The sequence below is a fragment of the Trichomycterus rosablanca genome, chromosome 17 (genome assembly GCF_030014385.1).
Source record: "Trichomycterus rosablanca isolate fTriRos1 chromosome 17, fTriRos1.hap1, whole genome shotgun sequence".
In the NCBI taxonomy this organism is placed as follows: domain Eukaryota; kingdom Metazoa; phylum Chordata; class Actinopteri; order Siluriformes; family Trichomycteridae; genus Trichomycterus; species Trichomycterus rosablanca.
In genome coordinates, this window is record NC_086004.1 from 17168035 (window position 1) to 17182682 (window position 14648).

Here is a 14648-nt window from a genome sequence, read left to right on the forward strand (position 1 = left end):
TAGATAGATAGATAGAGTGGGGTCAAAAAGTATTTAGTCAGCCACTGATTGTGCAAGTTCTCCTACTTAGAAAGATGAGAGAGGTCTGTAATTTTCATCATAGGTACACTTCAACTATGAGAGACAAAATGAGAAAAAAAATCCAGGAAATCACATTGTAGGATTTTTAAAGAATTTATTTGTAAATTATGGTGGAAAATAAGTATTTGGTCAATAACAAATAAACAAGATTTCTGGCTCTCACAGACCTGTAACTTCTTCTTTAAGCAGCTCTTCTGTCCTCCACTCGTTACCTGTATTAATGGCACCTGTTTGACCTTGTTATCTGTATAAAAGACACCTGTCTACAGCCTCAAACAGTCAGACTCCAAACTCAACCATGGCCAAGACCAAAGAGCTGTCGAAGGACACCAGGAAGAAAATTGTAGACCTGCACCAGGCTGGGAAGAGTGAATCTACAATAGGCAAGCAGGTTGGTGTGAATAAATCAACTGTGGGAGCAATTGTAAGAAAATGGAAGACATACAAGACCATTGATAATCTCCCTTGGGGTCAAGATCTCATCCCATGGGGTCAAAATGATCATGAGAACGGTGAGCAAAAATCCCAGAACTACACGGAGGGACCTGATGAATGACCTGCAGAGAGCTGGGACCAAAGTAACAAAGGCTACCATCAGTAACACACTACGCCGAGAGGGACTCAAATCCTGCAGTGCCAGGCGTGTCCCCCTGCTTAAGCCAGTACATGTCCAGGCCCGTCTGAAGTTTGCCAGAGAGCATATGGATGATCCAGAAGAGGATTGGGAGAATATCATGTGGTCAGATGAAACCAAAATGGAACTTTTTGGTAAAAACTGAACTCGTCGTGTTTGGAGGAAGAAGAAGAACCCAAGAACACCATACCTACTGTGAAGCATGGGGGTGGAAACATCATGCTTTGGGGCTGTTTTTCTGCAAAGGGGACAGGACGACTGATCCGTGTTAAGGGAAGAATGAACGGGGCCATGTATCGTGAGATTTTAAGCCAAAACCTCCTTCCATCAGTGAGAGCATTGAAGATGGAACGTGGCTGGGTCTTCCAGCATGACAATAATCCCAAACACACCGCTCGGGCAACAAAGGAGTGGCTCCGTAAAAAGCATTTCAAGGTCCTGGAGGGGCCTAGCCAGTCTCCAGACCTCAACCCCATAGAAAATTTGTGGAGTCTGTGTTACCCAGCGACAGCCCCAAAACATCACTGCTCTAGAGGAGATCTGCATGGAGGAATGGGCCAAAATACCAGCTACAGTGTGGGCAAACCTGGTGAAGACTTAAAGGAAACGTTTGACCTCTGTCATTGCCAACAAAGGTTATGTTACAAAGTATTGAGTTGAACTTTTGTTATTGACCAAATACTTATTTTCCACCATAATTTACAAATAAATTCTTTAAAAATCCTACAATGTGATTTCCTGGATTTTTTTTTCTTATTTTGTCTCTCATAGTTGAAGTGTACCTATGATGAAAATTACAGACCTCTCTCATCTTTCTAAGTAGGAGAACTTGCACAATCAGTGGCTGACTAAATACTTTTTGGCCCACTGTAGATAGATAGATGGATGGATGGATGGATGGATGGATAGATAGACAGACACACAGACAGATAAATAGATAGATAGATGGATAGGTAGATGAATAGATGGATAGATGGATGGATAGTTAGACAGAGAGACAGACAGATAGATAGATAGATACTGTAGATAGATAGATAGATAGATAGATAGATAGATAGATAGATAGATAGATAGATAGATAGATAGATAGATAGATAGATAGATAGATAGACAGACAGACAGACAGACAGACAGACAGACATATAGTTAGACAGAGAGACAGACAGACAGACAGACAGATAGATAGATAGATAGATAGATAGATAGATAGATAGATAGATAGATAGATAGATAGATAGATAGATAGATAGTTAGACAGAGAGACAGACAGATAGATAGATAGATAGATAGATAGATAGATAGATAGATAGATAGATAGATAGATAGATAGATAGATAGATAGATAGATAGATAGATAGATAGATAGATAGATAGATAATTTATTGATCCTGAATGAAATTAAAGAAAGGTTTAATGGTGTTATGTCTTGGTGCAAGGTTTTGAAGTTAAGACAGAACCTGGTGTGATTAACCTAATACAGCACAAATATCAGAATAAATAAAAAAAAATAATCTAGTCAAAAAAGCTAGCCCCCAAAACTGTGGGAGTGAGCTTACTAGTCACAGTAATATACTCTTTGCCGCTGCAACATGAATCTTGTTGTCAAGTGTCAGAATAGAACAGCATGGTAGCAAGAAGATCAGCATGGTCCTGTTTATGCTATGAGGCTCTCTGTATGAATCTAGCACTGTCTGACATAAAGATTCTGTCGTTGACTTCGTACTGGGAAAATTCTATAAAAAAGTACATATTTATTTAAAAAATGTATTGCTTCTGGTTATTTTGTAGATTGCTGTGTAATTCTGTTGCTATTACTTAATCTAGTCAAATTTCTTAACTTAGGTCATTTTTACTAATAATAATGACTAGCAGTGATCTATTTCGGAAAAAAAACACAATGATTGGAAAATTTTAAGCTAAAAAGACACAGATAGAAAGTCATTCAGTAGTACCATGTGGAAATGAAAGTTATTAGGTCATAAGAAAATTGTAGTGGTTCTGTGGAAAATTACTCAACAGGGTTTTTACAGCTGACCTTGAGTGACATGACTAGTATTGTGATGGGAGATCACTCGATTACTTAAGAGAATGTCAATGGGTTAAAAGCAACACATTTATAAGCACTTAAAATGTTAGGTCACAATATTACTGTAGAAAAACTATATACTAAGTGAATATAAAAATAAAACTCAATTTAAAGAAAGTTGGGCTACATACATACACCGATCAGGCATAACATTAAACCACATCCTTGTTTCTATACTCACTGTCCATTTTATCAGCTCCACTTACCATATAGAAGCACTTTGTAGTTCTACAATTACTGACTGTAGTCCATCTGTTTGTGTGCATGCTTTTTAGCCTCCTTTTATGCTGTTCTTCAATGGTCAGGACCCCCACAGGACCACTACAGAGCAGGTATTATTTAGATGGTGGATCATTCTCAGCCCTGCAGTGACACTGACATGGTGGTGGTGTGTTAGTGTGTGTTGTGCTGGTATGAGTGGATAAGACACAGCAGCGCTGCTGGAGTTTTTAAATACCGTGTCCACTCACTGTCCACTCTATTAGACACTGCTACCTAGTTGGTCCACCTTGTAGATGTAAAGTCAGAGACGATCGCTCATCTATTGCTGCTGTTTGAGTTGGTCATCTTCTAGACCTTCATCAGTGGTCACAGGACCCTGCCCACAGGGCACTGTTGGCTGTATATATTTTTGGTTGGTGGACTGTTCTCAGTCCAGCAGTGACAGTGAGGTGTTTAAAAACTCCATCAGCGCTGCTGTGTCTTATCCACTCATACCAGCACAACACACACTAACACACCACCACCATGTCATTGTCACTGCAGTGCTGAGAGTGATCCGCCACCTAAATAATACCTACTCTGTGGGGGTCCTGTGGGGGTCCTGACCATTGAAGAACAGGGTGAAAGCAGGCTAAAAAAGGTATATAGAGAAACAGATGGAGTACTGTCAGTAATTGTAGAACTTCTATATGGTAAGTAGAGCTGATAAAATGGACAGTGAGTGTAGAAACAAGGAGGTGGTTTTAATGTTATGGTTGATTGGTGTATGATGCAATTAAAAGAGGAATCTGTGATTTGTTAATTCTCTTAAATCTTTATTCAACAGAGTAGTGTTGAAATAAAAGATTTCCAATGTATTTACTCATCAACTTACTTAATCTCAATCAAAATATTTCGTAAATATAAATACTTTTAGAATTTGATGTCTGCAACACACTCCAAAGAACATTAGGTCTGTTTAGCACTCTGTTCCATCATGTTTTTATTAATTAGACTTTTTAAAGGTTTAGGAACGGAGGACACTTATTGTTGCAGTTTTACAAGTGGATTGTTTTCTCCTGATTCTCCTGTTCATAATGCACCATACATTTTCAATGGGAGACAGATCTGAACTGCAGGCAGGTCAGTCAAGCACATGCACTCTGTGTCTACAAAGCTGCGTGATTGTAGCGCATGCAAAATGAGCCCTAACATTGTCTTGTTCAAGTAACCACACACTTCCCAGGAAAAGACTTTGCCTTGATAGCACCACATCTCTTCAAAATTGAAATATACACCTTTGTATCAATGTTACCATCACACACATGCAAGTCACCCATGCAGTGGGCACTGATGAACCATACTATCATAGTTATTGGCTTTTGCATCTTTTGCTGATAACAGTCTTGATGGTTCTTTTTGTCTATGTCACAGATAACTTTTTTAATACTTTTGTGGACCTATCTGACCACAGAACAGGTTTCCACTTTCTTTCAGTCCATCTGAGATAAGCTCGAGCCCAGATAACTCGGAAGTGTTACTGCATTGAACTGATGTCTGACTTTCTCTTTGTGTAAGAGCTTCAGGTTGCATTTCTTGATGCAGTGGCGGACTGTGTTAAATGACAACAGTTTTCTAAGCACTCCCAAGCTCATGTGTGAGTTTATCACAGAAGCATGATGGTTTCTCACACAATGCTGTCTGAGGGCTTAAAGGTCATGCACATTTAGTAGTGGTTTATGTTCTGATTCCCTGAATCTTTGACAGTATTATGTAGGGTAATAGGCTGGAGTCATATATTCTGCTTTATGTCACTTAAACAAGCAGGTTTGGCAGCATATGTTGCATCAAAATACATACATAGAATTCAGCATTAATTGTGCCTTTTAAAATGTGCAAGTTATCCATGACTTTGGCACTAACACCGCATTGTTTACATATAATCCCACCTTGCCTAATGAAGTTTTAACTTGCATTTGTAGATGCAGCAATAAACTTGTGGTTACATTTATTACAAAAGAATGTTGGTTTTTAATGCAGTGCCTTTTCAGGGATCAAAGATGACAAGCATTCAGTATTGGTTTTCAGACCTGCACAAAGATTCCTCTAGAATCTCTGAATCTATTAATACTGTGAGGGACTGTGGATGGTGAAATCCCTAATCTTCTTGCAATCATGCATAGACACACACTCTTTTTAGGCTTTTTTCACCTAATAGTCATTTTCAATTCCCCATTGTAGATCCCCTGCTGCTTGCACCACCAACCTTCTGGGCCAAGGACAGCCGCTGCCCAGACCAGCCTCAGCGATTGCATATCACAGCAGTAGCAAGGGAAAAAATATACTGCCTACCTCCCCTCAGGCAAAGCCAATTGTTTTTTTTTTGGTCACCTGGCCGAGTTGCACTGTTGAGCTTTAACTCTTTAAGTGATGTACAACCCCAAATCAGAAAAAGTTGGGACAGTATGTAAAATGCTAATAAAATAAAAGTGCAGTGTTCCTTACATTTACTTTGACTTTTATTTGATTGCAGATGGTTTGAACCCAAGATATTTCATGTTTTATCTGCTCAACTTCATTTAATTGATTAATAAACCTTAATTCCTGGCCTGCAACACAAAAAGTTGCGGCAGGGGCAATTTAGGGCTTGTAATGAGGTGAAAAAGCTAAATAACGATGTCATTCCAAACAGGTGACGTCAACAGGTGATTGTAATCATGGTTTGGTACAAAAGCATACAAAAAAATCTTTGATGAGCAAAGATGATCAGATAATCTCCAGTTTATCAACAAATGTGTGAGAAAATGATTGAAAAGTTTACAAACAATGAACCTCAAAGAAAGATTAGAAGGGATTTGCATATTTCTCCCTCTACAGTGCATAATATCATTAAACGATTCAAGGAATCCCTCAGATGCCACTGCATCAAGAACCTGATATAACCACATTGGTGAGGGATTACTTTGGCAAACCTTTGTCAAGCACTACATACGGAGTTACATGCACAAATGGCACTTAAAACTTTAGTGTGCAAAAAAGATGCTTTATGTTAACCATGTCCAGAATCGGCGTCGACTTCTCAGGCATCTAGGATGGACCATCACACAGTGGAAACATGTATTGTGGTCAGATGAAAATGAATGCTGTGTGAGACAAAATAAAAGCTGAAACACTAAATCGCTTGGTATCCTCGGTGCTAAAACGTCTTTTCAGTGTGGTGAAAAGGAATGGCAACATTACAAAGTGGTAAATGCTTTACTGTCCCAACTTTTTTTGGAATGTGTTGCAGACCTGAAATGCAGGAATGGATGTTTATTAATAAATGAAATGAAGTTGGACAGACAAAACATAAAATATCTCAGGTTCAAACTGTCTGCAATCAAATAAAAGTCAAAGTAAATGTAAGAAATGCGTTTTTTTATTATTATTATTATTATTTGCTTTTTCCATGCCACCCCAACTTTTTCTGATTTGGGGTTGTAATATCACGTTAGACTGCTATGTCATCCGGGCACTGAAGAATGATATTGGTAAAGTATGGATTATTCTCTTACATACTTTAAACAACAGAGACCTTTGTTAATGCTTCTTTTAGACCAAACCATGACTGCATCACCTGTGGAAAGTTCCCAAACAGGCGTTTATTATCATTCTACAAATTTTTTTTACTGCCCTGTCTTAACTTTTTTATGTCCTAGAGGCATTAAATTAAGAATTACATTCCAGTCCATGGTCAGCCAGATCTGTCATGAATGCATTGACTAATTGTATTGATCGTAATACAAACTTGGAAGTTATCTGCACTAAGTTTCACCATCGAGCTTTTTCACCATGGAACTTTTCTAAATTTAAAGTTACTCTAATAACACATTCATTTTTACTCACTGCTTAACACAGTCAGTATTATAGTGTTTTTTGTACCTGGAAACCCCGAGGTAATGATTAAATTAAGTTCCCCTGGACCCTGCTCTGAACATACACATACTGTAACGTCTGAACCTGTTCACTAGTAGGCTGAATAGTGTAATGCTTTAAAGCTTTCCCTGAGTCTCATTTGAGTGACAACGGGGGGAAATCCTTTTGCATGCCGAATCCAGGCTTAAAAAGAATCCACTCTTATGTTATCACATGCTGCATCCATTGACTGGAGTAGATTTCTCTGGGTATAGGGGTTTCAGTCATAAACCTTCCACCACCATGCTGAGAAGAATTCCTCAGTCGGGTTTAGGAAGGGAGAGTATGGTGGAAGGCATAGTTTATAAAACAGTGGTTATTGATAAACCACTCATATACTTTTTAACCACGATGAAAGCTTAATTGTCCCAAACGACAACATACACAGGATGCTTTCTCAGCTCAGAATCCCCAGGTTCAAGTCCAAGCAAAGCGTCTTGTAGACCATCCAGAAATGTTAGATGTTCTGTGTTGTAGGGCCCTAATGAGAATGGTACCTCAGATGTTGCTTTTATCTTATATTTTTTTGCAATGCTGAATATAAATTATAAGTTGATTTTGGACCCTGTGTTTAGTCTGTGGTGCAAAGGTAAAAGAAGGTGGTAAATAAAAAAAATACTCATTTGAGTTTTATAATGCATTGCTTTTATTGAGGATTTTCTGAGAATTTCTTTCTGGTTGAATGTCTTCCACTATATCTCAAAGGTCTTTCCTATAAAACACAAAAAATAACTATTAGTGAAACGTTATGCAGATGATAGTAAAAGTTGCATCTCAGTTAGAAAGAATTTTTTTACTTACCAGCTCATCAGTGTTATGATTTTATGTTTTAAACTTACATGCTATTGTTCCTTTCCTTACAACCACTGAATTTAAAGGTTATTCTAAATTTGCTTTTTAAGGGCTGTTTGTCTTTTTCTTCATGCTCTTCCTCGTCAACCTCAGTGTGTCTTTCCGTCTTTTTCCTGTTACTCTCCTCCTTTTCCTCCATCTTCAATTTCGTTTTTTGCTCTTTCAGCTCAAGGAGAAGCTTAGATTTTTCATTCTTTATTTCCTTTTTTAGATCTTTTAGCTTCTTTTTCCCCTCCTGCTTTTCACGTTTGGCCTCCTTGTTTAGAAATTTCACGTTCAATTTTAGGTCTTCAATTTCCTTTTGCCTTATCTGCTTTGCCTCGTCCATCTCAAGCTTTAGTTTCACCTTCTCTTCCTTCTCATACTTGGACCATTCAGCTATCTTGACATTAAACTTCATCTCCAAAAGGTGTGTTTTTGTGTCAAGTGGCTCATTCGGAATGTCATCAATCATGGGACCAAATGCTTCTTCCTCTGTGGATGTCACATCCACAGTTTGCAGCTCAACATCATTCATTTCAGTGTTTTCAGTCAGCGTGATCTCTTTAGTGTTCTTGCAGCACTGATTGTCATCCCATGCTAACTTGGGTGATTTTGATGGCTTTACATCATCATTGTGCAAAGTGGAAATCTGGAGCTTTTTTAATGGTGGAAGCCGAATCCTGGACCTGATAAAGGAAGAGGATGTTGTGCAGAAAGGCAGCAAAGACTTTTGCGCTGGTGCACAGGCCTGACTGACTGATAAAGGAACAGCAGACAGCATCTCAGCACTGTTTGTTTTCTGTGTGTTCAAAGACAAAAATGACATACACAAATTTTAATAACTGGTAAATGTTGAATGAACATTATATTACTGTATGATGTTCTATAAAGTGTTTGCAAACCTCAATAATATCTGTTAGTTTTGTAATCTCTCTCAGGAGATTCTCAGAGCACTCTGCATGCTTTTCAAAAACCCTGTGAAGTGATAACAGGATCTCCTGGTTGTTCTCCAGCTTTTGAGCCTGCAGGTGCTCTTGTGTTTTCACACAATCCTTCTGCTCCTCCAGCTGTAAATCTGCCTCATTCTCCTCCTCCACATTCTCCTTCTTTTACAGTATTAGAAACATAGTTAGCACAATGAAATAAGTAAATACAGTCTGATGTTTTTTTAATAGGTCGAACATAAAGAAGAAAATAAATAAATTTGTACTCACGGGAAGAGGAGGGATTTTGGGACGCTTACCAAACAGTTTCCGTATCATTTGTATCCACTTACGCATATTTACCCACTTTCTTTTCTTACAAACAAAAAAGGAAACAAAGAACAACAGTATAATATATCATCATATTTCGTTTGTAAAAATGTAGGTGCGATGTATCTACTGCTCCTACAGAAGGAACTTACAACACAGTGTGTAATGAGAAAAGCATTAACTCGTTAATGAACTAAAGCAGCTTCCTCTGACCGGACCTAAAGTGAAATGAGGCTCCAGCATGCGCGGACTGCTTTTAACAGCCTTTTTAATTATGACGTACGCAGTGTTCCGTTCAACGCTGCCTGTAACTGCTTGTACTGACGTGTTGAGTATAATAAGCACTATATACAGTATAAGCACTATATACAGTATGAGCACTATATACAGTATAAGCACTATATACAGTATAAGCACTATATACAGTATAAGCACTATATACAGTATAAGCACTATATACAGTATAACCCTTTAATGTCCTCACCAAGAAAAAAGCAAAGGAAAAATTTTTTATTTACATTTTTTATTTGTTTGGGGCATTAATAAAAACAATTGGTGTTTTTTTTTTAAATAGACCCCCCAGTTTTCAAAATATACACCTCTACCAAATGGTTGAGATGGCACTCAGTGGTAAAATCAGAACATGAACCAGAAATACAAAAAATATTAAAAACAAAGGGCAATGACATGCTAACTCTTTGTTTTCTTAACTTTTGTGACTTTTTAGACAAGTGGAATGTGTCCAAGGTTGTCATATAACATCTGGTTGTGAGGGCCTTGGGATGTAGTGTTTCTTCCGAGACATATTTGTAGTAAAATCAGAACATAACATCAACAACAATAATAATAATAAAACAATAATAAATAGTAACAACAACAATAAAAAGCAATAATAAAGTGCAGTAACATGCTAACTTTGTTAACTTTTGTGACTTTTTTGAAATACTCATGTGTGATGTGCAACAGCACTAATGGTTTATCAGCATTGAATCCAATTTATTTCTTGTGGTATGCTATGAAGCATTGCTGGTTTGCATTAAGACACAAGAAAACATTGCATTTCTCACACTTCCACCTTGACACACCCTTTGGACAGAAGTTGCACCGCCCACGCTTGACACTGTGAAGCGGCATGTGTCCACAGTTGTCATAACGCACATCTGGTTGTGGTTGTGTGGGTCTTGGGACATATTGTTTCTTCTGAGACATTGGTGGTGGAGAAGAGAATGATGGTCGGCCAACCTTGGATGCTGTCTTGTTGACTTGCTTCAAAGTGTGGGCGACTGCCAGGCGGAACCTTTTGAGAGGTATTGGTTTCTCATTCAGTAGGTCACAGTCTCTCTTGTAGACCAGCCAGGAGTTTGAGACGCACAGGTCAAGAATGTATCCAAACAGTGGTAAGTACCATCGCCTTGACTTCGCAGGGGTCTTGTACATGTGCACCAGCATGTCAGAAAGATCAATGCCTCCCATATGCTCATTGTAGGCTGGGATAAGTGATGGGCAAGGGACAGAGATCTTTGTCTTGTCAACTTTGCTCCACCTTTTGACAGTGGAAAGAGGTGTGATCCCACAAGCATTGCTCAGAAGGTTGACACATTTGTTGTCAAACCATTTCACTGCAATCACACCATCAGAAGACCTATAATCGAAAGCTCCATGTCCTTTCTTCCTTAGCTGTTGGTCTGTAATCAAGGGTATTCCACTGACACGGTTTGATCGGACAGTGCCGATGCATTTGACACCCAAGTTTGCATGTACATTCTGGATCATCTTAAAGCTGGTGAAGTAGTTGTCACAGAAGACAACTGACAGCTGTGGTTGCGTCATGGTTTTGCACAAAACTGTCACCAGTTTGGCCCCTAGAGTCAGCTCTTGCTCCTGCTCACTTAGGGCAATATTGAAAAATGTGGATGCCCCTTGATAGAGCAGTAGATCATGGATGATTCCAGATGAACTGGCTCGGCAGAACAATTTAAAGCCCCACTTGTCTGGTTTGTTGGCAATATACTGGCGAAGAGTGCCGGCCCTTGTGCCTTTATATGCCACCATCACCTCATCAATACTTTGTTTGTATGTAGATGGAATGAGGAGGCACTGCTCACGAAGCATCTCAAAAAGGGGGCGGATTTTAAGAAATCGGTCTGGAGTGCTATCCCACTGTTGATTGTCATTAAAATGAATGAACCGACGCAACAGCCTGAATCTTTTACGTGGCATGATATCAGCTATGACGCTGAATCGTGACTCATGGTGCCAGTAGTCTTCAATAGATGGGAAGCTGAAAACACCCATGAAGAGTAGTATTGCCAAAAACTCTTCAATCTCTTGTGGACTAGTTTTGATTGGATCCCCCAACTCTTGGGCAGAGTATAGATTGGTCTGTTGAGCAATATGTTCAATCATCTTGTCAGTGAAGAGTGTTTTGAAATACTGGAATGGTGTCTTTACAGCATCAGGGGGCTCAAATCTTGAATCAGGAACCTGGAATGTCCCAATGTCTTCATGTTTCCAGATTTTCTCCCTGCCTTTGTTTAGGCCTAGGGGTGAAGTAGGGTCACTGGTGTCCTCTGGCTCCTCTAAGGAAACTGTTTTCAGGGAGTTTTTTTCTTTCATCTTCTTCTTACGGGGTGGCGGTTTAGAAGATGAACTTGTTGAGACTATGTCCTCTTCATCCATGGACTCAAAAGATGTTTCTCCAGAGTCTTCTGTTTGTGTGGGCAGATAATCAGGATCCTCTATTTGGTCATCGTCATCACTCAGATCACCATCAGACTCTTGAGGATTTTCTGGTATGAGGGCTAGGACAGAGCGTGGTCTTGCACCATAAAATATTTTCGTGTCCATCTATTATTTGTAAAAAAAAAAAAAAAAAGTTGTTACAATTTGTTACAACCAATTTCCTTGTATGTGTCAAAATTTGTCAAATAAATAGATTTAAATATATTTCATGGAATAACAATAAATGTGTCACATGAACAAAATATGAATGATCAGAGATTTTTATTTCAAAGCAAGAAGTTGGTTCTAATTACTATAGCTAAGCATATACACTTTTACCCTAAAGAGTCAATTCAACCATTTGGTCACATATGTTTTAAAAAATTATTTGACCCTTATGAAACATATTTATGCTGTATAAAGTTACATCATTCTGATCATTAAAACCTCTGAAACTACAATGTGCACAGAAAATATGCTTACCTTTGAAAATTTGGCCAAAAAACGTCCGAATGTGTGGCTTGTTTTACTGGTAGCCCACTTCGTCTATGGAGGTGAACTGAAACGGCATACTATTGAAAGACACAGTGACCCCTAGTGGATTTTTTTTGCATAACATACCTCTACCGAATGGTAGATATAGCACTATCAGTTTGAGTTAAGTTCAACAACTTTTCAATAAGATATAGTGACTCAAAATGTGCTCTACCAAAATGTTGAGCAGAACGTTAAAGGGATAAGCACTATATACAGTATGAGCACTATATACAGTATAAGCACTATATACAGTATGAGCACTATATACAGTATGAGCACTATATACAGTATAAGCACTATATACAGTATAAGCACTATATACAGTATGAGCACTATATACAGTATAAGCACTATATACAGTATAAGCACTATATACAGTATGTGCACTATATACAGTATAAGCACTATACAGTATAAGCACTATATACAGTATAAGCACTATATACAGTATAAGCACTACATACAGTATAAACTACAGTATAAGCACTATATACAGTATAAGCACTATATACAGTATAAACTACAGTATAAGCACTATATACAGTATAAGCACTATATACAGTATAAGCACTATATACAGTATAAACTACAGTATAAGCACTATATACAGTATAAACTACAGTATAAGCACTATACACAGTATAAGCACTATATACAGTATAAACTACAGTATAAGCACTATATACAGTATAAGCACTATATACAGTATATAGACTATATACAGTATAAGCACTATATACAGTATAAGCTACAGTATAAGCACTATATACAGTATAAGCACTATACACAGTATATGCACTATATACAGTATATGCACTATATACAGTATAAGCACTATATACAGTATGTGCACTATATACAGTATAAGCACTATATACAGTATAAGCACTATATACAGTATATGCACTATATACAGTATAAGCACTGTATACAGTATAGGCACTATATACAGTATGTGCACTATATACAGTATAAGCACTATATACAGTATATGCACTATATACAGTATAAGCACTATATACAGTATAAGCACTATACACAGTATATGCACTATATACAGTATAAGCACTATATACAGTATAAGCACTATATACAGTATATGCACTATATACAGTATATGCACTATATACAGTATAAGCACTATATACAGTATAAGCACTATACACAGTTTATGAACTATATACAGTATAAGCACTATATACAGTATAAGCACTATATACAGTATGTGCACTATATACAGTATAAGCACTATATACAGTATATGCACTATGTACAGTATAAGCACTATATACAGTATAAGCATACAGTATAAGCACTATATACAGTATAAGCACTATATACAGTATATGCACTATATACAGTATATGCACTATATACAGTATAAGCACTATATACAGTATATGCACTATATACAGTATAAGCACTATACACAGTATAAGCACTATACACAGTATATGCACTATATACAGTATATGCACTATATACAGTATAAGCACTATAAGCACTATATACAGTATAAGCACTATATACAGTATAAGCACTATAAGCACTATATACAGTATGAGCACTATATACAGTATGTGCACTATATGCACTATATACAGTATATGCACTATATACAGTATAAGCACTATACACAGTATAAGCACTATATACAGTATATGCACTATATGCAGTATATGCACTATATACAGTATAAGCACTATAAGCACTATATACAGTATAAGCACTATATACAGTATATGCACTATATACAGTATAAGCACTATACACAGTATAAGCACTATACACAGTATATGCACTATATACAGTATATGCACTATATACAGTATAAGCACTATAAGCACTATATACAGTATAAGCACTATATACAGTATAAGCACTATACAAAGTATATGCACTATATACAGTATATGCACTATATACAGTATAAGCACTATAAGCACTATACACAGTATAAGCACTATACACAGTATATGCACTATATACAGTATATGCACTATATACAGTATAAGCACTATAAGCACTATATACAGTATGTGCACTATATACAGTATAAGCACTATATACAGTATAAGCACTATATACAGTATATGCACTATATACAGTATAAGCACTATATACAGTATAGGCACTATATACAGTATGTGCACTATATACAGTATAAGCACTATATACAGTATATGCACTATATACAGTATAAGCACTATTTACAGTATATGCACTATATACACAGTATAAGCACTATACACAGTATAAGCACTATATACAGTATAAGCATATGCACTATATACAGTATAAGCACTATATACAGTATATGCACTATATACAGTATAAGCACTATATA

General features: G+C 37.2%; 2 protein-coding genes across 5 annotated transcripts; both read right to left on the reverse strand.

The window, feature by feature from the left end:
* Positions 1-7578: 7578 nt before the first annotated feature.
* On the reverse strand, positions 7579-9292 carry LOC134331667 (uncharacterized). Of its 4 annotated transcripts, none has more exons than XM_063013168.1 (5): positions 9196-9292; positions 9005-9088; positions 8693-8893; positions 7796-8589; positions 7579-7668 (listed from the first exon to the last, which is right to left on the reverse strand). In XM_063013168.1, the coding sequence occupies exons 2-5, from the start codon at positions 9068-9070 to the stop codon at positions 7656-7658; spliced, it is 1074 nt and encodes a 357-aa protein (XP_062869238.1). In that variant the 5' UTR covers positions 9071-9088; positions 9196-9292; the 3' UTR covers positions 7579-7655. The 4 variants fall into 4 exon arrangements, with proteins under 4 accessions (XP_062869238.1, XP_062869236.1, XP_062869239.1 ...); XM_063013166.1 differs by having other exon boundaries at positions 8693-8896; XM_063013169.1 differs by having other exon boundaries at positions 7758-8589; positions 8693-8896.
* A 747-nt stretch (positions 9293-10039) lies between these two features.
* On the reverse strand, positions 10040-11890 carry LOC134331881 (piggyBac transposable element-derived protein 3-like). Its single transcript, XM_063013416.1, has one exon. It carries the CDS (start codon positions 11888-11890, stop codon positions 10040-10042), a length of 1851 nt encoding a protein of 616 aa, XP_062869486.1.
* Positions 11891-14648: the final 2758 nt, after the last annotated feature.

Bases quoted from the DNA above. Each gene is read 5' to 3' on its own strand.
- LOC134331667 (XM_063013166.1), bottom strand. From the start codon at position 9,070: ATGCGTAAGTGGATACAAATGATACGGAAACTGTTTGGTAAGCGTCCC. The intron at 8,897-9,004 runs GTGAGTACAAAT...ATACTGTAAAAG, and splicing joins CCAAAATCCCTCCTCTTCCC to AAGGAGAATGTGGAGGAGGA. The intron at 8,590-8,692 runs GTTTGCAAACAC...TTGAACACACAG, and splicing joins AACTAACAGATATTATTGAG to AAAACAAACAGTGCTGAGAT.
- LOC134331881 (XM_063013416.1), bottom strand. From the start codon at position 11,890: ATGGACACGAAAATATTTTATGGTGCAAGACCACGCTCTGTCCTAGCC.